Source organism: Haliotis rufescens, unplaced genomic scaffold, assembly GCF_023055435.1.
Source record: "Haliotis rufescens isolate VD_foot unplaced genomic scaffold, xgHalRufe1.0.p SCAF_15, whole genome shotgun sequence".
Classification (NCBI taxonomy): Eukaryota; Metazoa; Mollusca; class Gastropoda; order Lepetellida; family Haliotidae; genus Haliotis; species Haliotis rufescens.
In genome coordinates this window covers 4,444,383-4,472,242 of record NW_025963835.1, presented here as the reverse complement: position 1 = coordinate 4,472,242, position 27,860 = coordinate 4,444,383, and the positions used below count along the sequence as shown (strand labels likewise).

Genomic DNA, 27,860 nt, shown 5'->3' with positions numbered 1-27,860 from the left:
AAGAATCCGGTCACAACCGGAGGTGATCATAACACTGTTTTCTGGAACCGAGGCCCGAATTTGGAAAGCCGAAAAGTTCAGCCTGGAGCACCCCAGGAACTGACAACTGTCTCAAACGGGTAACCATCTCAAGGTAAGTTCTACCCGAATTAGAAAATTGTGTTTTGCTGGCTATAGTTATAGTGTACATTTAGGTTGAATAGGAAATAAGAAACTAAAAGACAGAGTGTAGGGAATGAACCGACAGTGTGTTGTATCAGTACAATTAGCAAAACGTATAGCCAAAGTCTGCCCCTTTAATTTTTTTAAACATAGCGCAACAACCGTCGCCCGCATTGAAAACGTGGATAGGTTAAAAAAAAACTGGAAGGGAAAGAAAGAGCGAGGAATGCACCCGTCTATATTAGAAAGGAATACTTTACCCTCATACTTTACCCGCGTGAGGGAAAGTAGCTAGGAATGGGGGGAAATCGAACTAAGAACGATCAAACAACTGGCAAAGCGTTGTTGATGGTTAGGAGAAATTAAGACAAAGTAAAGAAAGAAAAATAATATATTTTTAGAATCAAAATCCTCCAAATCCATTGGTTATTAAACTCCTGGCTATCGCTAATCACCAATCAGTGCTAATTAACTGTTATCTTCCCTTGTTAAGTTTTCACTTTTGTTATCTTATTACTTTTGTTGTTCTCACATGTACAAATATATGCTGTCATCATCCAAGCATTCATTCACCTGATGAAGCAGTAAGCATATAACGTTTCGTTCCTCATAATAAGAAGTTGACATTCGTAAGATCTCTCTCTTATGTATATCACTTAATTCTAAATGCCATTTAAAAACTTGTCTGGAAACTTTCACACCCCATCTATGTCGGTAGTTTCTTCATAACTGTAACGTAATTAATGTTAAAATTAGCCCTTGTAAGGTAATACTTATTATTAATAAAAGCGACAAACCCCTTTTTCCATATTCATAAGAAATTCCGATTTCGACTAAATCTTCAGCACGTGTTTATGAATCACTATCACCAGTTATTTTTCAAGTTTGAACAACAAACAAAACGCCTTCTAGTCGTACTGGCATCATTTAATCATATATAGCCCATGAATATATCTGTTTTGGGTGATACCATTTATAATTGAAGCTGGTTTTTCGTAAGAACTGTTTTAACAAAAAGCCCACAGCTCCATGAAAATACATTTTATATATGTGATGACTAGGATATGAAGTAAAGCATGTACATGACATAATGTTACTTGAAATTATGTGAAGAATTATTATGGAATGTGTAGCGGCAGATTTCCACCTTGTTTATATAGGTTGTGTATGTGTGTGACCATGCTTTAAAAACGAGAATGCCAATCGATGCCTTTCCTCTGATAAAAAATAAAATCCTTCTCCGCAGACCAGGGTGAAGCTATTAGTAAACTCCTTTAAATTTTGTGTTTGATCTCATTGAAGAATATGTAGGTCAAATCCATTAAAAGAGACAACAAAACATACAAAGAATCGTGGTTCGTTGTAGATGTATCTAGTGGAATCCATCTTTTTGTTAATAATCCAAGCTTCCGGTTATTCAAGGCGGCTGCTTCAAGAGAAGAGAAAGTTGGATATTTCGTCGTACAAAATGAGTGTTAGTTTCATATTTAATTAATGTTTCGGTCATATCTTGTATTTACTAGTTATCTCTATCGTAGCAGTAAAACTGACATTACCTGTAAGCCATTATATAAGTATTTGAAGCAGTCAGATTTACACCAGGATTAGGTGAGCATGTGCATCACAGCTGGTGTTGATAACACTAGCTGCTTATGATGCACTTGTTATGAGCTGTGCATGGTAGAATGCAATACCTTAAAAGAGGGAATTTCAATAGTAAGATGGAGAAAGCATAAGTATTAAAGTGATAATTCACTATTTCTGACTCACTAACGTCGTTATGCTTTGTAATAAGTTTAAAGACCTGCCTGTTTTGGCACAGATCTGAGCGGCTTCAGACGAATCAGAGTTCTGTCTTCAGATCAGTCATGTAATCTAGGCTTTTTATAAACACTGGCTTACGTTCTAGTCTAAGCAGGCTGGCAATTAGTATATTGTAACTCAGCAGTAAGAAAAACACACAAGCTTTCTCCTCTATTTGCTTCTATTCAATAAACAAGACAGAAGCCAGTTTACTCTGGACGGTGCTTGCTTTGTCAGCTTCACTGTGCACATGGTGCATAGCTCAATGATACAATCGTTTTGGTTTGAGTACAGAATTGGGCATGTGACCTCACACTCTGAAATTATTTCATACATGATTTATGATCACACAGAACTGTTGACGTACTGTCCCTTTAAGTGTTGTCATGAACGGTAAAGACTGAAGTGTCAAACTTGGTTTAGGTGGTTGTTTAGAATTAATTAATTCATTGTGTAGTTTTTGTCTTGCCAGGTCTTTAGTAATAGTTTGTTAAGTCAGCAGGATACAAAAATCCTCTTCAAAAGAAAATTTAGAGACAAATGTCAATCACAAATGATATATGGACTTGACATGCCTAAGTTCTTCTTGTGTGTATGCATATGTTTTAGTATATCTTGTACAGTGATTTAACAGGATAAATATAAACAGTGATAAAATAAGCCATGTGACTACAAATTTGTACTCAAACTCACAGAAATTCCAAAGCCGCATTGTCTTTAGACTTATTGTGGATAAGCCTTGCTACTTGTCATCCCCAGTAATTTACCATGTATTAACTTTATGAGGTACTTACATTTAACATGCTTAAAGGGTTTTTTGCGATGCACAAGTGTGCATCCAGTGCATGCAAATGTAGAGAATTGATACAGAAAAATATTATGCTGCGTCTCCACAGCCAATTGAGGAATTATGGGCGTCTCATTTCATCCAACAATCATGGCCACTGTCCACATGAGCAGTGATTCATTCCAGGCTCTAAAGTAATTATCAAAACATGCAGAAAACTACATCATTTCTTTACTTAACAGGGCCCTCATATTTCCTACAAGGACCCTTAAACATGTTAAAGTTAATTATTGGGGGTCACCGGGACCCCCACTTTTGTAAGTATGGGTAAAACTCTGCACTTACTGTTTTATACTCCTGTGTAATGTATTTCATTATGATATTCAGCATATGAAACTCTTCCATACCACATCTGCCATCGTATATTCTCTCTCTTTTCAGGCTGATCTGCAATTGGAGGTACGTCTTCTATTTACCAACATTCTAAGCATGCTAACATGGCTAAGTTGTGACTTCAAATATTGGGTCTCAGTGTAACATGCAGTCCCTACTAGAGTGGCCAGGCTCTTTTGTGAGTGAGTTGGGTTTTACATTCACTTTTAGCAATATTCCAGCTGTATCATGGCAGGGGACACCAGCAAAGGGCTTCACACATTGTACCCATGTGGGCGCCTTTGTGAAGGGAAAACACTCATTCTGTACATTCCTAGGAGGCATTTATGAGGGCCCTGATGGGTTTTAATGCTTAACGTAAAACACCCTTCAAACACTATCGTAAACGTAAAATTCATTTATTTTTTTATCGTAAATGCTTAACGTTAAATACCAAAAAATAACTGTTTAACGTAAATAAATAATTTACTGCTTATCGTAAAATGATTAAAATGGTCAAAAACAGTCTGTCTTCAAGACCCAAATGCTTCGCCACAGAAAGCAGGCTGCGCCACTGACGCAGGGGACCAGTCTAGAATGTTTAGCGATTTGAGATTTTACCCGGCATTAAAAATATGAATTGTCAGGATGCAACGAAAGCAGAATTAAAAGTCCCATATCCCGCCATTGTCGATTTAGGAATCGTTTCGCATCAAAATTCCAAATTAAGATTCAACTTGACCGCTTTTCCCGCGGTTGAAGGATTACAGATTGACAGCAATGGAGGTGAATTTGGAAATAATCAACTGTGTGTTGAGCTTTGTCAAAGACGGTGAAAAGCTGGAACAGTGCACGGCTAGGCTTCCTCTTGATCCCGAGGCACACACACTCTTTGATAAGTTTAAGAAACATGTACAATCCTTCACTGGATTGCAGGAAATGTGCGATTGTATCGGGCCAATAAAGTTTGGATTAAAAATTCTACGGTACAATAGGGACACAAAGAGAAATTTGACATATTTCCTAGACTATATCAATGACACTAGTTCCACCCTTTGTAATAATGGCCCCAATGAGGGATACCTGCTGAATTAAAACAATAGATAATTCAGTGATCCCTAAGGCTAATTAGACATTTACAGTGTATAGTATGTTAACCTGTTATAATGTACAGTTATTTGTGCCCTAAGCTATATACTAGTTACAATAGACAATGCAAGTTAAATTATACCTTATCTAATAAACTAAATATTGTAATTTCACCCTGAAATAGAACATCCTGAAATGAAAGTTATTTATGAAATGTGCTTGTGTAGGAATATCAAATATTGCCCAAAGGTATTGGTGAATTTTGTAGAAAAATGTAGGTAAAATAACCTGGTGATAATATCATGATATTTGTTGAAAAATTCATTTGGCATTTTTGTGAAACAAATATGCGACCCCAAAACATTTTCGCGACGATTTTATTGAAAAAGAAGCAAAATTAATGCTTAATGAAAAAGTACCCTAAATTTTACTGCTTATGGGACCCCCCCCATCAGGACCCTCATTTATCAACTAACTTCATCTTGCAAGTGATGCAACCATTCCACTCTCAGGGCAGACTCTACCACTAGACCATGGAGGCAGTCTGATAAATACCCAGGAGGCGTTTATCAACTAACTTCATCTTGCAAGTGATGCAACCATTCCTCTCTCCAGGCAGACTCTACCACTAGACCATGGAGGTGGTCCGATAAATACCCAAGAGGTGTTTATCAGACCCGTGAAGATCCGGGGTAGAATAGGTCTTCAGCAACCCATACCTGCAATAAAAGGCGATTATCCTTGTTGTAAGAGGCGATTAACAGGATCGGGTGGTCAGGCTCGCTGACTTGGTTGATGCATGTCATCGTATCCCAATCATGTGGATCGATGCTCATGATGTCAATCACTGGATAGTCTGGTCCAGACTCAATTATTTACAGACCGCCGTCTAATAGCTGGAATATTGCTGAGTTAAACAACAAACAAACATTTATCAAATAACTTCATCTCGCAACAGATGCAACCCTCTCCTGATCCTGTGTCAAACAATATTATCTTCTTCTATTAATCATGTTAATCCTGCTTTTAAATCATGTTTTAGGTTTTTATCTACTATCTATGCAGTTTTTATCTAATTATATCGTATTGTCGAATATTTATTATTTTATTAGTCATGTTAGTGGGTTGATGTAGACTATGAAAGCAATTGCCCTATATAATATTATAACTCTTTCACATGTGACTTGCTCACTAGATACTGTACACAGTAAAGTATCACCATGTCTTTACCATGTTTACATGTGTCTTTAATTTTATCCACAAAACATAATCAACAACAATAAACAAATTAATTGATTTGCAAATGTCGATGTACATGTATTTAGGTGGTAGGCGGTCGGCCTGTTGACTCTCACTTTGGTGTATTATGAATCGTTTTTAGTGAAATCTATGATCATGATGATGTTTCCTTTTAAAATTTAAAATCATAGCTAGATTTTCTCAACACGGTCAATGTAAATTTGGTCATTATGTCATGGAAAAACATTCTGATTGGCTGCCGCTGAGAGCTTTCCAGTAAAGCTGTTCTATTTTTGGACACTGGGTTATCCAGCATTAGACAAAGCTGATATGTCATATATTTTCAAGGGATGTGTCCATTTCAAATATTAATAGGATTGTACAGTTAATTAAGTTCTTGACAGACTGAATGATCCTCATCACGACTGATGCAAGGGAGAAATTATGTTGCTATATTTCTACTTTGATCGCGTCAGATACAACTTTCTGAGTCATAAGCTATGATCATGGCACGTCAGTCTGTTTAGTTGTTGTCATTGTTTTGTTCAGGCTGACGACATGGCGGTTCGTCTGGAAGAAGGTATCGACCTGAATGACCTCCGACAAAGTAAAGAAGTAATCCTTTCCTTGGCTGAGGACCAGGAACAAGGTATGAACCATCCTTGTTGTTTATCAGCAGTTCATAGCTAATCATGCTAATGTGGGGGCATGGTTGATATTTGTCATCTAAGGCAATACGCTGTGCAGAGTTGCGTCCCTTAGGCATGCTAGCATCCCAGACTGGCCCAGGTTATAATGTGTGGTTTGTCAGCACTACACCCATCTCACACCAGTAGATTGTAGTGTTCTTGTGTATACTATGATAAGCTCAGACTACTAAATGAACCAAATTATTTTGGGACTCACGCTTAAGTCATCAATCACTGGATTGTCTTGTCCAGACATGTGTATTTACAGACTGCCTTCATATAGCTGGGATATTGCTGATTGCACTATTAAATGACAGACAAACAAAGCATCACTTTGGCTTTCCTGAAACATGAAGCTGACATGCCATGAGCTGGTGAGAACCGAAATACTGTTCAAAGTGGAGTTAACCAACTGACTCACTAACTTCAACATGTTTAAGGGGGCACGGGTGGCCCAGTCGTCTAAGGCGCCGCGATTTGCTGTGCTTGCTGTGCTTGGGCACTCCAGAAACCTATGATTGTGGGTTCGAATCCCGGTTCGCCCCAATTATGTTTCTAGGTTTGTGCTCGTGGGTTTCACCGAAGTGGTAAACCTCTTAGACCTGCATGACTTCGGGCTTTCCTCCCACATTTAGCTGTCACGCCGTGATATAACTGGAATAATGTTAAAAGCGGCGTTAAACCGAACTCAGTCAGTCAGTCAACATGTTTAAGATAAATTATGCATCATGTTGTTTGTATTTTTGTTGTTGTTTTTTTTTGGGGGGGGGGGGGGGGGTTTAAGATATCTTTATTTCTGGAGTTATGGTACAGATAGGAGCTTCTGCCAAGGATGGCCTAAGTGTCTTGGAATGGAAATTGAGAGATATATTGCCATGATTATGTGACACCATTTTGTTTCAGTGCACTCAATCACACGAGTTACTTTATTGCTGATGCAATGCCCATGCGACGTTAAATTTTAACCCTTTAACCTCATTCACTGAGACTGACCTGTACATGTATGTATGCAGAGTCTTGATTGCCATGGTTTGTGGTAGAACAGTCGATTGCTGTGACAGAAGGCGATAGCTACTTATTTACATGTGGAAGGACTGTCATTACTTCAGACGGAACAGTTCGTGATATACCATATTCCACGTAATAAGTGCCTAGGGCGCTCTCAAAAATTATGAATAGGGGGCTGTTGGTACTATTAGAATATTATTTTGGTGGAAAAAAAACAGAGTTGACAGATTGTGAATGTTGTGGTTTATGCTGACAGCCTGAAATGTTTATATATGACAGATGTATTTTACAGAATTTAATTGCCTGTAATTAAGGGTGCATATAACACATGGGTGTGTATTATACACGAATAAATAAGTCTTGTGTACATTGATCAATCGGAAGGGTTGCTAATTGGGATTGTTCACTAGCCAATATCTTAGCAAATATCGCCATGGGCGCTTATTAGAGTGCACTTATTACGTTGAATACGGTACCATTTATTTAGGTAAATAATTGCCTTGTTAACTTTTGCTTTCAGTTGCATGTCTTTCATACAATATATGGTGAAAGTATTTGAAAGTCAGTGTTGTTTTAAGTATCACGTATTTGTTTACACACTCTTATTTTCTTTCAGAAAGAAATCAAGACCTCCTATTAGACAATGATTACTTTGATCCTGAGGATGTGTTACAAAATGTCTTTCCTGAAGGGGAATTTGATTCGGATGAGTCTGAATCATTGTTTGTCCGGATGGGCAGAAACATGCACGACGTGACCGGAGATGGGGGTGTGATGAAGAAGATCCTCACCCAAGGAGTTGGCTCCGACTTGGCCCCTGATGCTCTTGTCCGGGGTAAGGTGCTTTGTTACAGCATTGAATCATCGTCTTGTACAGAAACATGGAGTATTTTTGTGTTTTCGGACATCCTCACACAAGAACATACAGAATTGCAATTAATTTTTTTAATTTAGTGAAGGCATGAGCATGATAAAGAAAGAGTCCTTTTGTTATTGACGGCATTGGGCAAGTGTTTTTCAAACATGCAAGTAACAGGCCATCTGATTGGCTGAATATGTGAAATCTTTCAACAGTATACCATGATATGAAATACTAATGAATACGTATCACAATACATTTGGGTAATACTGGTGTAGTGCGTTTTTTCAAAATCATGCATATTTTCTTGCTGGGAAAGTTTACCTAAGTGCGAAGTCGAATTGAAATTATGAAATTAGCTACTGTTTTCATCGAAATAGCAGAACTATTCACATGATTCAGGACCAGTTTCCTGTATGATATGTATCTACGAAACATGCACTGGGATGTTGCAACATCCAACAGAATGACAGACGACTACAAAGTTTTCAAAAATGTGTGGGTAAGTTGGGGTTTTTTTCAGGCTCATAACATATTACTAAACGCATGCAATATATTTTGTTTTCAGTACACTATAATGGCTATTTAGAAGATGCAATTGAGCCTTTCGACTCCAGTCGACTGCGGAAAACTGTAAAGAAATTTCGACTCAACAAAGGTAACGAAATATGTAGATGTCAAAACGAGAAATGTGTGATGGTTTACATGTTTCTATTTCATTGCGATGTTTATGGAAGTTAATCCATATGTTATGAATACACTGTCTGCACGTCTCATTACATCAGGGGCACAGGTGGCCCAGTCATCTAAGACACCGCATTTTGCTGTGCAGAGTTGCCTCCCTTGGGCACACCAGCAACCTATGATCATGGGCTCTCCCTGATTGTGTTTCCAGGTTTGTCAGCATCATACCCATGTCCGTGGGTTTTACAAAGGTGGTAAACTTTTTAGAACTGCATCACTTCAGGCTTTCTTCCCACATCAAGCTGACACGACGTGATATAACTGAAACACTGTTAAAAGCGGCATTAAACCCAAGTCACTCACTCACTCACTTGAATAAAAGACCAACACTTCTAGCCTGTGTTCCTTTTACCACCATCTGAACATGCTGAGATTTTGTCTGCAATTTAAGATAAATGTGTGCAGACTTTGTTTTATGTTTGATATTTATTGATATGAAACTACTTTAAAAAATTAACACATACTTCCTGATTAACAAAGTACCATTGAATTATCTTTGCAGGAGAGGTTTTCACAGGGTTTGACGTAGCTGTGAATTCCATGAAGAAAGGAGAATTATCCAGGTTCCTGATAAAACCTGAGTATGCCTTCGGCGCCATGGGCTGCCCCCCTCGCATCCCTGCTGATGCCACATGTAAGATACTCACCCTTACTGGGACATGTGGGACTCGGGTTAGAATAGGTCCCCAACTGTGCCCATCTTCCTGTGGCAAGGAGTTAACTTACTATGAAAGTCTGGTTTCCTTCCTTGCCGAATGAGGCTGGAATTACGGGGTTTGATCGTAGTGCCATCAGTGGCTATTACAAGTTATGTCCCTCCTACGTCGATCCTATTGACCAATCAGATTCCACCTATCATATTACTTGCATTTGCTTCAAATAAAATCAAGTCTTAGATCGTAATAAGAAGTGTCTCACCTTGCAAAGTGCATCAAATTACTTGAGCACCTTGATTAAAAACATGAAAAGATTTGGAAAATATCTGTCAACGCCCTTTTGACGATACACATACTTTGCAAATCCTGCAATCGACTGAAATCTACACTGTGGTTTATGAACCAGATGTCAATATCGTTACACAATTTTGATTTGACTATGCATAGACTTGTTAGTCCTGCCAAAAAACACAGCTCCATAATTCCAGCCTAGTTCAGCAACTCTCTTGCCTTTGGAACATGTCTCTGGTGAGGCGACTAATAGGACCAGGTCGTCAGACTGTCAGACCATTGCATGTCCTCATATATCTAAGGTCTGGATTATTGGTTGTTGTATATAGACCCGTGAAGATCCAGGGTAGAATAGGTCTTCAGCAACCCAAGCTTGCCGTAAAAGGCGACTATACTTGTCGTAAAAGGCCACTAACAGGATCGGGTGGTCAGGCTTGCTGACTTGGTTGATGCATGTCATCGATCCCAGTTGTGTGGATCAATGCTCATGATATTAATCACTGGATTGTCTGGTCCAGACTCGATAATTTACAGACCACCATCATATAGCTGGAATATTGCTGAGTGCGGTATTAAACAACAAACCAACCAAACAATGGTTGTTGTATAGTGACTGGTTTTGTCTGGATCAGACTCAATTAGTTACTGGCTGCCATGATATGGCTGGAATATTGCTGACAGTTGCATTTTACAACATTCTTTGCTTCACTGTATATTTATTGTCACCATTAGAGTTCATGCTTGTCATAGATGACTAGATTCAGGGTGATTGTGTGAGCAAGGATTATATCCTACCTAAATATTATCCTGGGGGAAGTTTTATTCTAGAGTATAGTATCCTACCTTAGTGCCACTCTGGAATGGGTTCACATTCACCAGGGAGAATCATCCTGACACTAGAGAATTTCATCCCGGGGATAAAAAATAGGGTAGGATAATATTCATTCTTGCAATTGCACAATGTGGTACAACGTGTGACCTGTTTGGTGGAGTGTCACCGTACTCTGACAGATTGAGTCCACCTCGATGGTGAATAGTGGTAGAGCATCTGCCTGGACAGTGGAAGGACGGAAGTTCAGTCCCTGAAAGACATTAAAAGATGGTACTTGTTACCCTGCCTGGAGCCCAGCATTAAGGGGCTATAACAAGGACTGGTCGGCTCAGAGTCAGTATACTGTATGTGAGTGGGGTATTCATGTTAAACTGCAGCATGGTATCTCAGTGGGCTAGTAGGATTAAATTTGCATTGGTCTGGACTAGTACCATCAGACGCATGCATGCATGCCGTTATATAAGTGCAATAACAATCTTGGATGCGACAGTAAACCCCATTTCACCTCACCTCTGACAGCTGGATGAGTGCTCATGTTATTCCGAAGATTTGATTATGTTCAGCCTCCAGGGACAACTTATTCAATCCTGAGGTCTCTTATTATTCTCACATTTCTGAAGGCTGTGAATTAATTTACTTTAGTTTTAAAAGTCGGTCATTGAACATCTCAGGCAGGCATATGTGAATTTTTTATTCATAAGTGTGATTATCAGGCTCACATGGTAATAAAAAGAGCTTAAGCTGGATTTCTTTCAACACTTTCCTGAATTTTTAGGGTTGGCAGGTCCGAGTGATTAGAAATAAATCACTAATCTGTGTGACTCTGCTAATGGATGAAGACAATGATTAATGCCATGTATTCAGGTCATGGACTGCTAATGTATGATGATGATGATGATGATGATGATGATGACTATGTGTTTCAGTGATGTATGAGATCCAACTGCTGAGTTTCGTGGAGAAGGAAGGAGTCGATGACTATTACAGTATGACAGACGTAAGAGGAACTTTAAGATTTTACAGACTTGTCATTCTCAACAATCCCCAAGTATCCATGCTATGCCCTGGCAGTATATCAACAAACAAAATTGTCTAAATAGCTCTGACATGAACATATTTACAAATGTCCTCCTTTGTTCTTTGAGCATCATCCCCTCTCAACAAGTCAACCCAAGGGTGATCTTAAGTTGCATAGCAACCAGGCATGTGACAAAGTGCGTTGGTTGCCATGAACGTTCAGGTGGGAATGAACCAAATATTATGATTGTAGGCAAAACCACAAGTGGCTCACAAAAACATGGTGTGTTAGTCCTCTAATTGAAATATGTCCTTAAAAGTGACCTTTTGTGGCCTTGAAAAAGCATGAAATGCCTGTATTGAACTGAGCAAATTGTGTATGAACTGTGACTGATATTGCATGGGATGTTTCATTACTTTACTTTCAGGAAGAAAGAAGAATGCTGACATTTCCCAAGTTACGTCAAGTTGCTAATTCAGAAAAGCAGGTATGTGTGTTTCAGTGGAGTATCATAAAGCAGGTATGTGTGTTTCAGTGGAGTATCATAAAGCAGGTATGTGTGTTTCAGTGGAGTATCATAAAGCAGGCCCCTATCGGATTGGATGACATAGAAGGTCAAGGTCACTAAGTGTGAACTTGGTGTTGCAAAACTTTGTTTGCACCTCTACTTGAATATTTATGACTGGAATATGATAAAACTTTGTATACATGATCTCTAAGTGGGGTTTCGATCACATCCTCTTTTGAATAACCTATAAATCCTGAAACATGGTTCAGATTTCATGAAATTTTGGATTCATGAAGAAATCAAATGTTCAATCGGTTTGTCATGTTAAAATGAACTCAATAGCTATCATATGTCGGAATGTGTCAAATGTCAAGGTCATTTTAAAGGTCGTTTTCTCATGAAAAGTATTGTTTGGACACCTCCTTAATTTGCAACACATAATGTTCTCTTATGTGTGATTGAATGTTATAAGGTTACTTGGTGTGTAGTAGACCTCCAAGAAAGCTTGTGTACAGGATATCTAGAGCATTTATGATTGGAATATGACCAAATTTTATTTTCATGAACTCAAGGCAGAACATAGTTTTGATTGAAGGTCAAGGTCATGCAACCAAAAGGGCTTGTGACTTTGTTATTCAGATAGTGAGAGGCATAGGACTTTCTGTTTCAAAATTGTATTGCAATGGGTGTGTGTTTTTGAAATTATAAGACCGAAATGTAGTATCCAATGGCAAGGTTGTTTGTTTTTTTCAAATTTTAGATTGAGCAAAGAGACATGTCAAGAGAAGTATTCATACACAGTGAAAAAAACGTGGAATCCATATAGCATTTGCAACTCATTAGACTGCAGCACACACTCTTATTCAGTTCTTCAATATTTTAGGAAGGAAATGAGTACTACCGCGTGAACAACTTCCGGCGAGCCGTGGGGAAGTACCGGATGGCAGTGCGGATCATCGAGGATGCACACCTGAAGGACTACAAGGAACAGCAGGAGCAGCGCAAGCTGTTGCTGAAGCTGTACCTCAACCTGGCCCTGTGCTGTGAGAAGCTGGGGGAGGTCAAACATGCCCTCTACAACTGTGCCAACGCCTACAGGATTGAACCCAAAAATGCCAAGGTGCTTTACCACTATGGAAAGGTAAGGTGTTGATGGCCAGTAAGGCTTGGACTGATCTGTGATTGTTAAACTGTAGATCATCAAATTAATCCAAGCTTTATGTTAATGCAAAAAATGGGAGCGTCCATTGCTTGCAGTGATAAAGTGATGCTTTTTTTATGTGGACATATTGGAATATTCTGTCATGTCAGGTTGAAACAATGACATATAACACAGCTCACAATAAACAATGTCATTGAGTAGAGTTATACTGGTATGTCACGATTTGAAATTCTAATGAATATGTATCATAAAACGTTTTGAAATATTGCATTTACATAAGTGACAATTAGAATGAAATTAAGAAATTGAGAAGTTAGTTGATTCCTGTGATCGAAAGAGCAAAACTATTCACGGCCAGGGCCTTCCCGAAGTGGAAGGTCGGCACGCCCAGGGCCTTCCCGGAGTGGAAGGTCGGCATGCCCAGGGCCTTCCCGGAGTGGAAGGTCGGCACGGCCAGGGCCTTCCCAGAGAGCGGAAGGTCTGGGTTTCATTCCCCATCCACTTCATACCAATAGGAGACTGCCTCCCTGGTCTAGAGGTAGAGCGTTAACCCGGAGAGAGGAAGGTCCGGGTTTCATTCCCCATCCACTTCATACCAATAGGAGACCGCCTCCCTGGTCTAGAGGTAGAGCGTTTATCCGGAGAGCGGAAGGTCCAGGTTTCATTCCCCATCCACTTCATACCAATAGGAGACCGCCTCCCTGGTCTAGAGGTAGAGCGTCCGCCCAGGGAGCGGAAGGTCCTGGGTTCGATCCCTGGCCGCGTCATACCAACAGGCGTTAAAAGATGTTACCTATTGTTACCATGCCTTGTGCTCATCATTAAAGGGCAAAAACAAGGACTGGTCGGCTCGGAGTCAGTATACTATGTGTGAGTGGGGTATTCATGTTTAACTGTGTCAGAGGGCTAGCACTATTAAAAAAATTGGCATTAGTCCGGAGTACCGTAGTACAAGCAGCCACACACCAAAGAATCAACTTGTCTGATTGTTGTTCTATCATCAATTTCACCTGACGTGTAGTTTCTTATACAACACATACCCGGACAATTTAGGATTTCCTTCCACATAACATCATGTTAATATTTTCTACATCATTTGTTTTTAAAGTATTTCCAGTAAATCAAACTGATCCTGCTTCCAATCAGGGCTCCATTCTTGGCACATTTTTATTCGGGAGTGTTTTTTTATTGCTATTTAAGGTTCTAGAGAACGAGTTGTCATCTGCAAATTCTGAGCCAGGTCACTCAGTAACCAGGAAACTCGGTTGATGGCAAGGTCACATGACGATGACTTGTCAGATACTGGTCTTTGTTTTCTTCATTGATAACCATGACAGCGGATATAAGATATTCCTTGTAAACAAGGGTCAGTGGTCACATGATAATGACTGAGGCTGGCTTGAGACTTGTTGCCATAAGGGAAATTCAACATGTATCAATGTTGTTACATCAGATTTCACCGATGAACTTTCAAAGTAAGGCAGGTTCTATGCATGCCATTACAAGCGGAATTGGTCCACAAATTAAATGTCGCATATGAATGCCTGGTGGTAGACGTATCAAATCACAGTTGAAGCTTGATAGTCACTTAAATTAAGTATCAATGTCGTCAGAAGCCACATACCAAGTTTACCGGTAGCACAAATCTTTTTGTTTTGTTGCTGTTCATATTTCATCCCATTGTCAATACTGATTTGTTTCTCTTTTTCAGTCCTATAGAATGGACATGAATTTCAATATGGCACGAAGTTATCTGGAGAGAGCACAGAGGCTGCAGCCAAATGATTCTAAACTCAACCAAGAGATTCAAGAACTAAACAAGTGGGTACTGTTGTGGAGACTAGGTCATTGCAAAAGTGTTTACAAGCAGAATAGGTTTCCAGTATCATTGCAAAAGTGTTTACAAGCAAAATAGGTTTCCAGTATCATTGCAAAAGTGTTTACAAGCAGAATAGGTTTCCAGTATCCAATGTTTGTCTCCTTAATGGGATTTGGGACATGGCCAGGTGCCAGTACCCCATGCTTGTGGCTCCATGGTGACGGTCAGTTGCCAGTACCGATGCTTGTCTCTTTAATGGGACATGGCCAGGTGCCAGAACCCAATGCTTGTGGCTCCATGGTGACGGTCAGTTGCCAGTACCGATGCTTGTCTCTCCATGGGGAATCTGTGTTCTTCCCAAAATCGATGTAATCATATTGTCTATTTTCCCTGAATGCTTGTCCAGTTTTCCACATCTCTGAAACTGCCATATGGCAGCCATATTGAAAATGTCATTTTGCCTATGGCTTGGACATGTGGTTTGCCGAATAAAATATGAAACACTTACTGGGATTTTGCTGAAATATGGCAGACTGTGGCTTAAAACAAGACAAAACAAACAAAATATGAAGAAAGTATATAGGTTTCAGTTGTTTGTTTGTTTGTTTGTTTATCCTATACAAATCACCTGTTCACTTGTTGCAGGTATGAGAGGCAGTGTAATGAAATAGAGAAGGAGACGTGCAGAAGGATGTTTTCTCAGCCTACTGGTGTGACTGAAGGTAACTTGCCTCCCTTTGCTGTGGGGAGTTTTAGCTGTTAACCCATGTTCACAAGGCAACCGTATACACTAGCCTATATCAAGGTCTTGCTATTTCAAGCCTACTTTCCTGTCCTAAAATATGACAGGACTATCGCCCATATCGATAGTCTAATGTTTTACAAAATCAACATCTGTGTTCCGAAAATGTGGTCGCTGCGATGGCCGGGGCCATCACCTGTCATATTTGCAAAGTTGTTATTCCAAAAATTAAGCTAAGACAAATATTTTCGAAGTGGTTCAAAGTTTTCAGTCAACTCCCCAAAGTACTTGTATATTACATTAAGTAATACGTTACCACTGTTATACCGAGGCTGTTGTCTCCCACAACTGCTGCTATAGCGAAATCTACCACAGAGATCTCAATTACCTCATGCAGCACGTGCGTAGCCACCTAGCTGCCATGTGACACCCTTCACTCTTGTCTCTTTGCTTGCTCTAGCAAGACGTACAATAAACTGCTCAAGCGTTCCTGTTTCTCCGACCATTCGGTGATATTTATTACTGTTTATTCTCTCTAATAAACTGTGCTTTTACGGGGCGTTTGCTGTAACTACGCTTGGAAATATTTTTCCCGCCCTTTTTTTTCTATATACTTGCGGGGTGTCTCGTATGCACGTTGCGTCTTACGTTCCCCTGTTCTAGTATATCTTGGGGTTTTTACATCACTTATTCCTCTATATGTTATATGTGTATGTTCTATATTCCCATTGCTCGTTTATTTTCTTGTGAAAATACTCGCTTGTGACTATTTGTGGTGCGTGTGTTGTAACCATGTTTTGCTCTTTGTTCATAGTACAAACAAAATGTCTGACATGGATGTTTCGCCGTCCTCCACCCCCTCTACCCCCGCAACCAGGAGCTGCGGGGTGTGCCGCAAGCGAGCGCTACCGGCTGTATGTGCAGTCCATTTCCACCCCTGTGGTGGCCGGCTCGTCCGGTCGGGGTCCCCTTGCGGGTACCACCACCACGGCTGCGGCGGATCCCTTGGCGGCCCGTGGGCTGTCCGGGGTTTCCGTCGCTGCATTACTTGCATAACTTGTGGACTCCAAGCTGGCGGCCTTATCTCCTGATAGGCCGCTGGCTGTTCCGTCCCCGGCCACTTCGGTGGCCGTGGGGTCGGACGCGGGGTCCACGGGTACGGCGGCGGCTCCCGTGGTCACCGGTCCTTCCCCCGAACCGTTGCTCCCGCTATCGGTTAAGGACCGCGTGGCCATGGTTTATGACCTCTTTGAGGACATGCCCCGGCCGGTACCACGGGGAATCCACGACTGTGGGTTCCTCCGAGGTATACGATGAGTCTTCCGACACGGCTTTCCCCGCATCAACCTTGCTGCGCGGTATCAAGCCTTCCTTGGAGAACGCCTTCCCGGCGGCCTCCGGTCGGGGTCTCCCGTTGCCTCCGACGTCGTGGAGAAAGGGTTTATTCCCGGTACATGACCTTGCCTTTCCCGAGGCTGGTCCTACCGCGGAGGCCCATGTTGAGCGGTTGGGTGTCCGTGCCCCACCGGCTGCTACGGTAACGCAAGCTACCTTGCACCAGCTGGACGCCCTCGCTCGACACTCCATGTCTCACGGAGACACTTACTTGGCTGCAGCGGCCCGTCTGGTCGAAGGTTCTCCCACGGACCGTGACCAGCGCATTTACAACTGCCTGCTCAGTTTAAATGCTTCCCTGGAGTACGCTGCCGAGGACTCTCGGCACACACTTGCTCTTGTTGGGTCCCTGCATAGGCGCCTGGGTGCCGCTCCTAACCGGAGCGCGCCCCAGGCTGCTGCGGCCGGTAGGCCTAAGGGGTCGGGTTCTTCTTCCTCTGGGAAGTAGCCCCGCCCTGAGGGCTCCGGTATGGGCATCAGCTGCCTTTTCGCGGGAAGACAGGGAACTGGGGGAAGCCCAAGTCGTCGACGGACGGCAAGGGCCCCTCCAGGTGACTCTCATTGGAGGGGTTCGTATGCCGACAGCGCCAACTTCGGTTGGCCCTTAGACGAACCCGAGTCACTTGGCCCTGGACAGTTGCGCCTGCCGCAGCCTGTCAGGGCCCCCTCTCCTTCCCCAGTGGGAGCCAGACTCCAGACTTACTGGGAGAATTGGGAACAAGTGTTCGATGACCCGTGGGTGGTCAACACGATTCGGTACGGCTATCGGCTTGTTCTCAAAGCGAATCCGCCGCTCACCGTTGCCCCGTTGGCAGGTTTCGATTCCGAAACCGATCTTCCCATCCTCGCCGATGCCATCGGCAGGTTGGTGGAGAAGGGGCAGTACAGGAGTTAGCTCTACCAGAAATAACACCGGGGTTTTACTCCAGGATATTTCTCATTCCCAAGTAGGACAGTGCCGAACTCAGAATGATTCACACGTCCGCTCCCTGGCTGTTCACCCGGTTAACCACCCCCATAGTGGGGTTCCTCCACAGGAGGGGTGTCCGGTACTTCGCGTAACTGGACGACTCGCTAGTAGCAAATCGAATGACGGACACCCTGTCACGCCATCTCGTTTTCGCACGTCGGCTCTTGGAGCAATTGGGGTGGATTATCAATCTCCCCAAGAGCGAGTTAACCCCTTCTCAGAACTTGCTGTTCATCGGAGGTCGGTTCAACACGGTGTCCCATCGCCTCTTTGTCCCCCCAGACCGGTGGCACAAGATTCAGGCGATGATTGCCAAAGTCTTAGCGGTGCAACAGACTGTTCACTTTTGGGAACAGCTGTTAGGGCTACTTGTATCAGCCCAGGACTGCACCGAACGGGGTCGTCTCCAACTCCGCCCGCTGCAACGGTTTTTAATCCAGTTGTTAGCAACGGAGGTGAACAGTGCGACCGTCGCCCTCCCGGATCGGCTCCGACCGCATCTGGAGTGGTGGACGGTCCCTTACAATGTCTTATCAGGAGTCTCTATGCGGCCCTACCGGGCCACGTTGAACCTGTATACAGACGCCTCTCTAGTGGGCTGGGGCGCCCATCTAGAGGGGGAGGTGAGCTTGGGGCTGTGGTGCGTAGACGAACTAGGTCTTCACATCAATTGTCTCGAGTTCAAGGCAGTGATCAACGCAGTCAATCACTGGAAGCATCGTCTCGTCGACGCCCGGCTCATGCTGGCGACCGACAACACGACGGTAGTGTCCTATGTGAACAAACTGGGGGGAACCCACATTCACTCGCTACTCGATCACACGTTCGAGTTTTACGCTCTGGTGGACAGTGTCCCGTGCCAGATACGCGCCCATCACATCCCAGGTGTGCGGAACGTACTGGCCGATGCTCTATCGAGGCCTCAGGATCCGAGCCCCACAGAGTGGATGCTGAACCCAGTAGTGTTTCAGTGGCTGTGCGAACGTTTGGGTCGTCCGATGGTCGACCTGTTCGCAACACGGTTTAACAATCAACTCCCATTGTTTGTATCACCAGTCCCGGACCCGAGGGCCATCGATCACGATGCTCTCGCGTTAGACTGGACGGGCTTGGACGCTTATGCTTACCCGCCGACAGCGTTGATACCACACATTCTAAGCCGGCTCCGAGGAGTTCGCTGTCGAATGTTACTGATCGCGCCCATGTGGCCGAACAGATCGTGGTACCCCGACTTGCTGACCCAGGTCACGCAGTCGCCACTCCCACTGCCTGTGAGACCGGATCTCTTGATCCACCCTCACACCCGTCAGCTTCATCCAAACGCAGGGCAGTTCAATCTGCACGCGTGGATGTTGTCACCGAGCGTCTGAGGAGTAAAGTTTTTTCTCGCCGGGCGTCTCGGGCATACGTTAGTATGCATCGTGATTCTACCCAGAAGGTGTATAATGCACGTTGGGTTATTTTCACGAAGTGGTGTTGTAAACATCACATTCATTCGTCAGATAAGGTATCTGTGCAGGATATTGCTCGTTTCATGTCTCACTTGCGAGAGACCCGGAAACTCTCCGGGGGTTCCATTGCCAACTATGTCTCGTCCGTTGCTACGGTACCGGACGTTGCTATGGGTACCAGTCTCTCCAAAGAGCCGGTGATACGGGGTATTATCAAGGGTTTCAAACAGCACGATCTTAAGAAGGGCCGCCTTCGGGCACCGGCCTGTGATCTTTCCCTAGTGTTGCAATCACTTACGGAAGCTCCGTATGAACCCTTGCATAGTGCTTCGTTCCGGCATGTGACTTGGAAAACAGCATTTCTCCTCTCCTTTGCCACGGCGGCACGTGTATCCGAAATTCATGCACTCGATGTCGCCAAGGTACGATTCGATAGGGGTGACGAAGGAGCGGTCCGCCTGGGCCTGCTCATGGGCTTCGTCGCCAAGAATCAGAGAGTCGGGCAAACGGAGAGAGAATTCACTGTAAGATCACTCAAAGAAATCTTACATCCTGCTGATACTGAGGACAGAGCGCTGTGTCCGGTTAGGGCCCTTAAGTATTATCTTAAGGCTTCGAATGAACGTAGACAAGGGCGTGACCGTCTGTTCATATCGTGTAACCCTAATCGCACGGTTGACATAACTCGCAACTCGATTGCGTTGTGGCTTCGTTCTGTCATCAATCTGGCGTACCGGTCTCGGGGGTTACCGGTAGCGGGGTCAAACCCGCACGAGATCAGGGCGCTAGCGGCAACATTTGCCCTACACTCGAATATCTCTGTTCGCAGAATATTACGAGGTTGTTACTGGCGTTCTGACTCGGTTTTTGCCAATCATTACCTCAAACAGGTCGCTGATGCCGTCGTGGAGAGTGTGCACCGTCTTGGCCCGCGGATCGCGGCGCAAGCGGGCACCTAAGGGGTGTGCCCAGCGCAATTCCGAACTCCTCAGGTGTCAGACCTTGCACGGTGGTCAATCTGGGTCGACTCCAATGTTCCCACTGCCGTGGGTACAGGAGTTGGGGTCCCGCAAACCAGCGCACTCACACCACAGGTGAGGGCGGCTTTTTGTGTGCTTTGTCCTTATTTGTATTTTGACAATTATGTATTTAATTGTCTGTCGTGTATCCCAACCTTGTGATGCATGCTTACAAATACTGGAATTAGGTCACGCGCCTAATGCATACTTTAAGTAGGCTTGCTCTGGGATATACGGTCTGAATGAAATTAATTTCCCTCTTTTCAACTGTTTAACCTGATCTAAGATTAAGCTCACGCGGATACAGTGTTCTGATCCGCTGCGGCGATGAAATACCTATCCAGTGGGGACGTTTGGAGTCACCAATCGTTTTGGCAATGACGATTGAGCCTTACGGTATGCGCTTGACAGTGCTTTGGTATTCCTATAGGGTAACGCCTAGCTAGGTGCATGCGCATCGAGTGCTTCCGCCTTGGTGTTTACTTCCGCTGGTCGGAAGAAACGCTAGCAGTCAGGATTCGGGTTGTAGGTGCTCCCCACCGCCTACTGTGGTAGTCAGCCTCGGTATAACAGTGGTAACGTATTACTTAATGTAATTTGTAGAATTTTCCTATTCGGAATATTCTATAAGTAATACGTTACCACTGGGCTGCTGCCCGCCCGTCCGTCCCCCGAGCACTTGCTCTCGCAAGAGACAAGAGTGAAGGGTGTCACATGGCAGCTAGGTGGCTACGCACGTGCTGCATGAGGTAATTGAGATCTCTGTGGTAGATTTCGCTATAGCAGCAGTTGTGGGAGACAACAGCCTCGGTATAACAGTGGTAACGTATTACTTATAGAATATTCCGAATAGGAAAATTCTACAAATATTTAAGTGCAAATTTCTTTGTTTTTTAACTCAAACGACTAAACATGTATCACAATGACTGAGATGCACTGGTATTTGCCAGACCCATGAAGATCCGGGGTAGAATAGGTCGTAAAGCAAACCCATGCTTTGTTGTAAAAGGCAACTATGCTTGTCGTAAGAGGTGTCTAATGGGATCGGGTGGTCAGACTCGCTGACTTGGTGGATGTCATATCCCAATTGTGGATCGATGCTCATGATATCAATCACTGGATTGTCTGGTCCAGACTTGATTATTTACAGACCGTTGTCATGTAGCTGGAATATTGCTGAGTCCGGCGTTAAACAACAAACAAACAAATTATAACATCCCAGTCGTTTCTGTCTCTCCATTGCAAGTGTTCGGGACCCTGCTGCAGAATTAAGTGACCAATGTTTGTCATTAGATCATTGATGTTTGTCTGGCAGTCTCAGTGACTTGGTTCACTACACATCCTGCCCTCAAGTTGTCTAGGATTCCAATCTAGGTACCCTGGGCAGGCAAATTTGGAAAGAGATCATTGTGTTGTTTAATTTTCTGGGATTTGTTTTTTTCTCATAAATTTAAATTTTCTCTAATTCACAGCCATTGTGACATAGCATGCCCTGCAATGTTGTAAAACTAAGCCAAAAAGCCTCTTTGGTTTTTTTCATCCTGATTGGTGAAACACAAGTCACCTCTACAATACATAACATTAATATATTAACATGACTTCTGGGTCTGAATAATCTCTATGTCCAAATGATAGATATACTTTCCAGTGTTACATGATGTTAAAAAATACATGTGATAGAAGCCGTCCGAATTGGGCCACTCATGTTAGAAATCTTCTATACAGATGTTGTTTTGGTTATATTTGGTTGGGGCAAAAAGTAGGAAATTGTAAAATGTTTGTGGAGTCGTTTGGCAACGTGTTGTAGATTCTGCTGAACGAAATTGGCATGCCTCGATTCGTAAATCTCTTGAATTCTACTCTTTGTGTAAATCTATATTTGAATGTGAACTGTATTTAACAGATATTATCTCTGTATGTTATAAAAAAAACTTTGTTAATATTTGAATCATGTATGAACACGATGAATTCTCTTGGTATACAAAACTTCTGTAAAGGAAAATGTGAATTAAATGATTCAGAAGTCGTGTGTAAAACCTGTTCTGTAATAGATGATGAAAGTCTTGTATTATTTTATTGCCCGTGTTGTGCAGTAGAATGTAATTTGTACTTGCAAGAACATGCAGATCATTCTAATTCTATATTGGATGTAGACATCTTTAAATTCACAAAAATTGTTTAAATTGTCAAATTTGTACAGAGTTCTTGCATCAAAGGAGATATTAAGATGCACCTTTAAATGTCAGATTTATGTAATGTGCTATGGGTTAGATGGCCTGGAATTCTGAATAAACTGAAACTGAATCTGAATTGGCAAAACATTAATCCCAATTTGGGACTTTTTGCTGACATTTGCTGCAGACATTCAGCGGGTCCAGATGAATCTGTGGCATGGAGCATTGCTCATAAACTCGGCCACTGGTTGGCTTGGCCGCAACTTGATAATTACCTGCTGCTGTTATAAAGGTGGGGTATAAAACAACATTCACTCCTTTCACTATGACATTAGGAGGACCCCCGGGAATATTTGACAGAGAGGTAACTTGATGGTTCTGACATGGAGATTTCATAACTTGTAGATCCTGCTGTGGAAGAGGCCAAAAGGAAGGCAAGAAAAAAGGAGGAATGTAGCCCAGACTTCAGGAAATCAGTGTACGGAAAACTCAGGTGGGCTGACTCAAGTTAGCTGTCTGTGCACTCATTGCTGGAGCACATTAAGGATAAGGTTGAATAGTTATGGCTTGTTATCACAGTGTGCATGTCATTGTATCCCAATTGCGTGGATCGATGCTCATCACTGGAATGTCTGGTCCAGACTTCGTTAGACCCGTGAAGATCCGAGTATGAATAGGTCTTCAGCAACCCGCGCTTGCCCTAAAAGGGGACTATGCTTGTCGTAGGAGGCAACTAATGGGATCGGGTGGTCAAGCTCGCTGACTTGGTTGATGCATGTCATCGTATCCCAATTGCGTGGATCGATGCTCATGATGTCAATCACTGGATTGTCTGGTCCAGATTCGATTATTTACAGACCGCCATCATATAGCTGGAATATTGCTGAGTACAGTGTTAAACAACAAACAAATAGATTCGATTATTTACAGCCCCCCCCATCATATAAATTGTTTGATAGGCATTACTTTCTGGAAGTTGCAGATGACAAAGAAGACACAATTTATGAATGACAACTTCTTTAATTACTGTAAAGGCGACGTCTTGGCATAGCTCCTTAAACCGTTGTCAAGCACGGCAGAATGATTTACTTACTAACTATTTAAGATTTAACTTGCGCTTTCAAACATTAACATATTCGACGTAATAAGCGCCCAGGGCGCTCTCAAAATTAGAAATTGGGGGCTCTTATTGGAATATTATTTTAATGGAAAAAAACTGAGTTGAAAGATAAATTTCATGGTTTATGAAGACAGCCTAAAATGTTTATGTATGACAGATATATTTTTCCAGAATTTAATTGCCCATAATTAAGTGTGCATATAACACATGAGTGTGTATTATACGCGAATAAATAAGTCTTGTGTACATTGATCAATCGGAAGGGTTGCTAATTGGGATTGTTCACTGGCCAATATATTAGCAAATATCGCCGTGGGCGATCACATCACACACTTAACCCCCATCACACTCTTAACCCCCATCACACACTTAACCAAAAACACACTTAACCCCAATTGCACACTTAACTCCATCACACACTTAACCCCCATCACACCATCAACCCCCCATCACACAGTTAATCCTCCATCACACAGTTAACCCCATCACACCATCAACCCCCCATCACACACTTAATCCTCCATCACACAGTTAACCCCATCACACAGTTAACCTCATCACACACTTAACCCCAATTGCACACTTAACTCCATCACACACTTAACCCCCATCACACACTTAACCCCCATCACACCATCAACCCCCCATCACACCATCAACCCCCCATCACACACTTAATCCTCCATCACACAGTTAACCCCATCACACACTTAACTCTCCATCCATCAGTTAACTCCTCATCACTCATTGACACAGTTAACCGTTGTTTGTTTCAGGGAGTTGAAAGAAGACACCAGTATAGATGAGTTGCCCATGACAACTTGCCAGCTCTCTCAACCCGAAATAAGCTGTATCTTGGAAATAGCAGAGGAGCTGGATCTAGATCCTGTTGTCCGTGGAACTGTGAGTAATAATTAGTAGACTGGTATATCATGAAGTGCTAGTATCAATACTATATAGAAAGGCAGGGGTCCTTGTCACTGTGTATGCAGAGCTCCAGATAAACTGCGTATCTGCGTAAAATACTCATCAGAAATGCTGAAATATGCAGTAAAATAAAATTCAAGCATATCAAATACACAACGAACATTACAGATACGCTACAAAAATATTTTGATATATTAATCAAAATATTGTGAAGTAACCCTTCGTATTCGATTAGAAACTCAGCAACTTATTTTGAAATGATAAACGGGCATTCCGTCAACCTTGCCAAACTCCACGATGACAGTTACATCATGATTATTTGCCATCACACTTTCCTGTGGAAGTATCGTCTTATTTTTGAGTCCTATAAAGCTCTCGAAACCCACACGACACCAGTTTGCAGGGACTAGATAAATAGTGTTTTTAAATATTTAACTTAGATACCCACATGTGTAATAACTAGTGGGTAACAGAAATTTGAATAAACAGATAGAATTACTGATACCCAATGATTTTAAAATGCATGGGTAAAAAACCCACAACACCAAAAGCTCATCTGGAGCTCTGGTACGTGTCTGGTCGTGGTGGTAGGTGTGTCCTGGGGTAGACTGGATAAGACCTGTTTCTGAAGAAGGAGTCCCCAGTATGAAATATTTGCCTTTTCACTGGGTGTTTGGAGACCCATTGGGTACCAAGTACTGATCTTTCTTGTGAAATCGGGGCATGGATGGCCCATTTGTCTTAGGTGTTCTCTGTGCATAGCTGCTTCCCTTCCCAGAAAACCTATGACTGTGAGTTGGAATGGCAGTTCACCCCAATTTATGTTTCGTCTTCACGATAGCCATGCTCGTGGGTTTTAACAGAGTTGTAAACATTTAAGACCTGCATCATCCTGGGCTTCCTCCCACATTAAGGTGACAGTACTGACACGCTGTGAAATAATTGAAATACTGTTTAATGCAGATTTAAACAAAACTCACTCACTCCCTTACTCACTCACCCTTATGGAATCCTGAAGCAGAATGAATAGTATTTTGATCTTTTACTTCTAAATACTTGTAAAACAACTTATTTTTCAGGGACAAAGTACACATATGGTGGTGAAAAAGAAGAAGTCATAATTGCAAGAGGAAGTGTGCATCTGCCAGAGAAATTCTACACCAGTTGAGCTTGTGATTTGAAGATACTGTGTTGACTTGTAGTGTCAGGGAGATGCTGCCGACTTTGGTCAAGGTTCTGCTGGTTAAACTGGAGACGTGACACTTGTTTACCATCAGGTCCACCAGAGGAGGATATCTCTTTGGGCTTGTTGAAAACAGTTAAGCCAGGGGACTACAGAAGGCCCACTGATTTCACTTTGAAGATCAAATCATGTTTCATTTGGTTGAATCTCAGCACTGAAGATTCAGTTTCACCACTGATGACCTCAGTAACATTCAAGTAACATTCAAGCAATAATCAAAAGTGTTTTCTAGTCATTCTTTTACCAGACGCACAAGGCCATGTTCCACATGGCTGTCATGGCACTACGACTTTCATAACTCCCATACTTAAACGTAGTCATAGCGCTAAGACTTCTTTGTGCAACAGGGCCCTGAACAGTTCTGCTATTACATTCCTGGGCCCCGTTCCACAATGCGATCTTAGTGCTAAGACTGTCGTAAGTCTATGTTAAAGTATGGGAGTTACGATCGTCTTACGGCTACGATCGCTTTGTGGAACAGGACCCTGCTGTATACTTTAGAGTGGGCCCACTTGCACAGAGTGATCTTACTGCTGAGACTGATGCCACTCCTATTCTGTAACATAGAGTTACAATAGTAGGGTTCAGATTACACTTCGCAAGTGGGTCCTAGGCCCTCTCCCACGAAGCAGTCTTAGCACTAAGACACAAAGCCGTTGTAACGCCCATGCATAAAACACAAACTTACGATAGTGCCAAGATTGCTTTTCTGAAACTGGGCCCAGGGATGAAAATCTTCCGCAGAGTCACTTTTTTTAATATATGCCATTACACGATATACACATAAATCATACAGTGCCCCAGACCTACCAGCTGGCTTTCTCAACCATGAATGCCAAGGACCACCTGGCCTAGAGCTGCCTCGTAAACAGGGCATTGTGTAAAACTCCTACCTTAGATCATGTGTTTATCATTTGAGAATGTGTTTGTTTGTTTTTTAATATTTTTAATTTTTGGAAATACATTTTATTCACAGAGAGATGGATTCATTTTGTCAGCGATAGACATTGGCACTATGGCCCTCTAGCCAAACTAGTTAAGGTATTTTAAGGACTAGTAGAAATTTGCCATTTTTAAGAATTTTGCTATATATTATCTTCATAAGGATTGCTGGATTATAAATCTTAGTTTCTAACGCTGTTTGTTTAAAGTAACCTCAGCTTGTTATTTTCTGTTATATGTCATGGCTGATCACTATTTCAATGCCAGTATTACTTTTCTTTTTATTAAAACCTTTCAGGTTACTGGACCTAACATAAGTTATCTGTAAATCTTTGATTTTGGTTGTGTTCATGATTATATTGTTGCTCTTACGAATCTATATATCACCGTTGTCATTATAACATTGTGCCCTTGGTTGCTTTTAGTTTGTCATTGTTATTAATTTAAGGTCATCTGAAACATTATAGGTTCAGGTGAGCTTATATCAATGTCACTAATCTGTATGTCATAACCTTTTACATTCTTACACGTCCGTTGTAAAATTGAGGTCTGTAAACATTAAAAACAGTCATTTGTTGAATGATGTTCTGGAGACAGGCGGTTAAAGCATTATTATTATAACGATGTAAACACGAGAGGGGGACATTATGGTGGGGATAAAGCAGCACAAATGGATAAACTTTTTGTTGAATTTTACAATAACTAATAGTTGGTTGATTTTCTGTCTTCAATATATTTCTAGTTTCTTTCATCTAGTATTTCATGACAATTTGGGGGGCAAGGGTGGCCCAGTCGTCTAAGGCGCCGCGATTCGCTGTGCAGAGTTGCGTCCCTTGGGC

The 27,860-nt window shown here is 42.3% G+C and overlaps 1 protein-coding gene across 3 annotated transcripts; it reads left to right on the top strand.

The window, feature by feature from the left end:
* On the top strand, positions 1–27,834 carry LOC124134962 (inactive peptidyl-prolyl cis-trans isomerase FKBP6-like). Of its 3 annotated transcripts, none has more exons than XM_048396058.1 (14): positions 1–133; positions 3,194–3,211; positions 6,002–6,101; positions 7,766–7,984; positions 8,577–8,666; positions 9,255–9,386; positions 11,458–11,528; positions 11,977–12,036; positions 12,941–13,198; positions 14,931–15,040; positions 15,684–15,760; positions 23,195–23,282; positions 24,686–24,812; positions 25,916–27,834. In XM_048396058.1, the coding sequence occupies exons 3-14, from the start codon at positions 6,011–6,013 to the stop codon at positions 25,955–25,957; spliced, it is 1,365 nt and encodes a 454-aa protein (XP_048252015.1). In that variant the 5' UTR covers positions 1–133; positions 3,194–3,211; positions 6,002–6,010; the 3' UTR covers positions 25,958–27,834. The 3 variants fall into 3 exon arrangements, with proteins under 3 accessions (XP_048252015.1, XP_046356035.1, XP_048252016.1); XM_046500079.2 differs by lacking the exon at positions 1–133 and adding an exon at positions 1,568–1,636; XM_048396059.1 differs by lacking the exon at positions 1–133 and adding an exon at positions 1,710–1,770.
* Positions 27,835–27,860: the final 26 nt, after the last annotated feature.

Excerpts from the sequence above, each read along its gene's own strand:
- LOC124134962 (XM_046500079.2), top strand. Across the intron at positions 6,102-7,765 it reads GGCTGAGGACCAGGAACAAG|AAAGAAATCAAGACCTCCTA; the intron begins GTATGAACCATC and ends ATTTTCTTTCAG. Across the intron at positions 12,037-12,940 it reads TTGCTAATTCAGAAAAGCAG|GAAGGAAATGAGTACTACCG; the intron begins GTATGTGTGTTT and ends TCAATATTTTAG.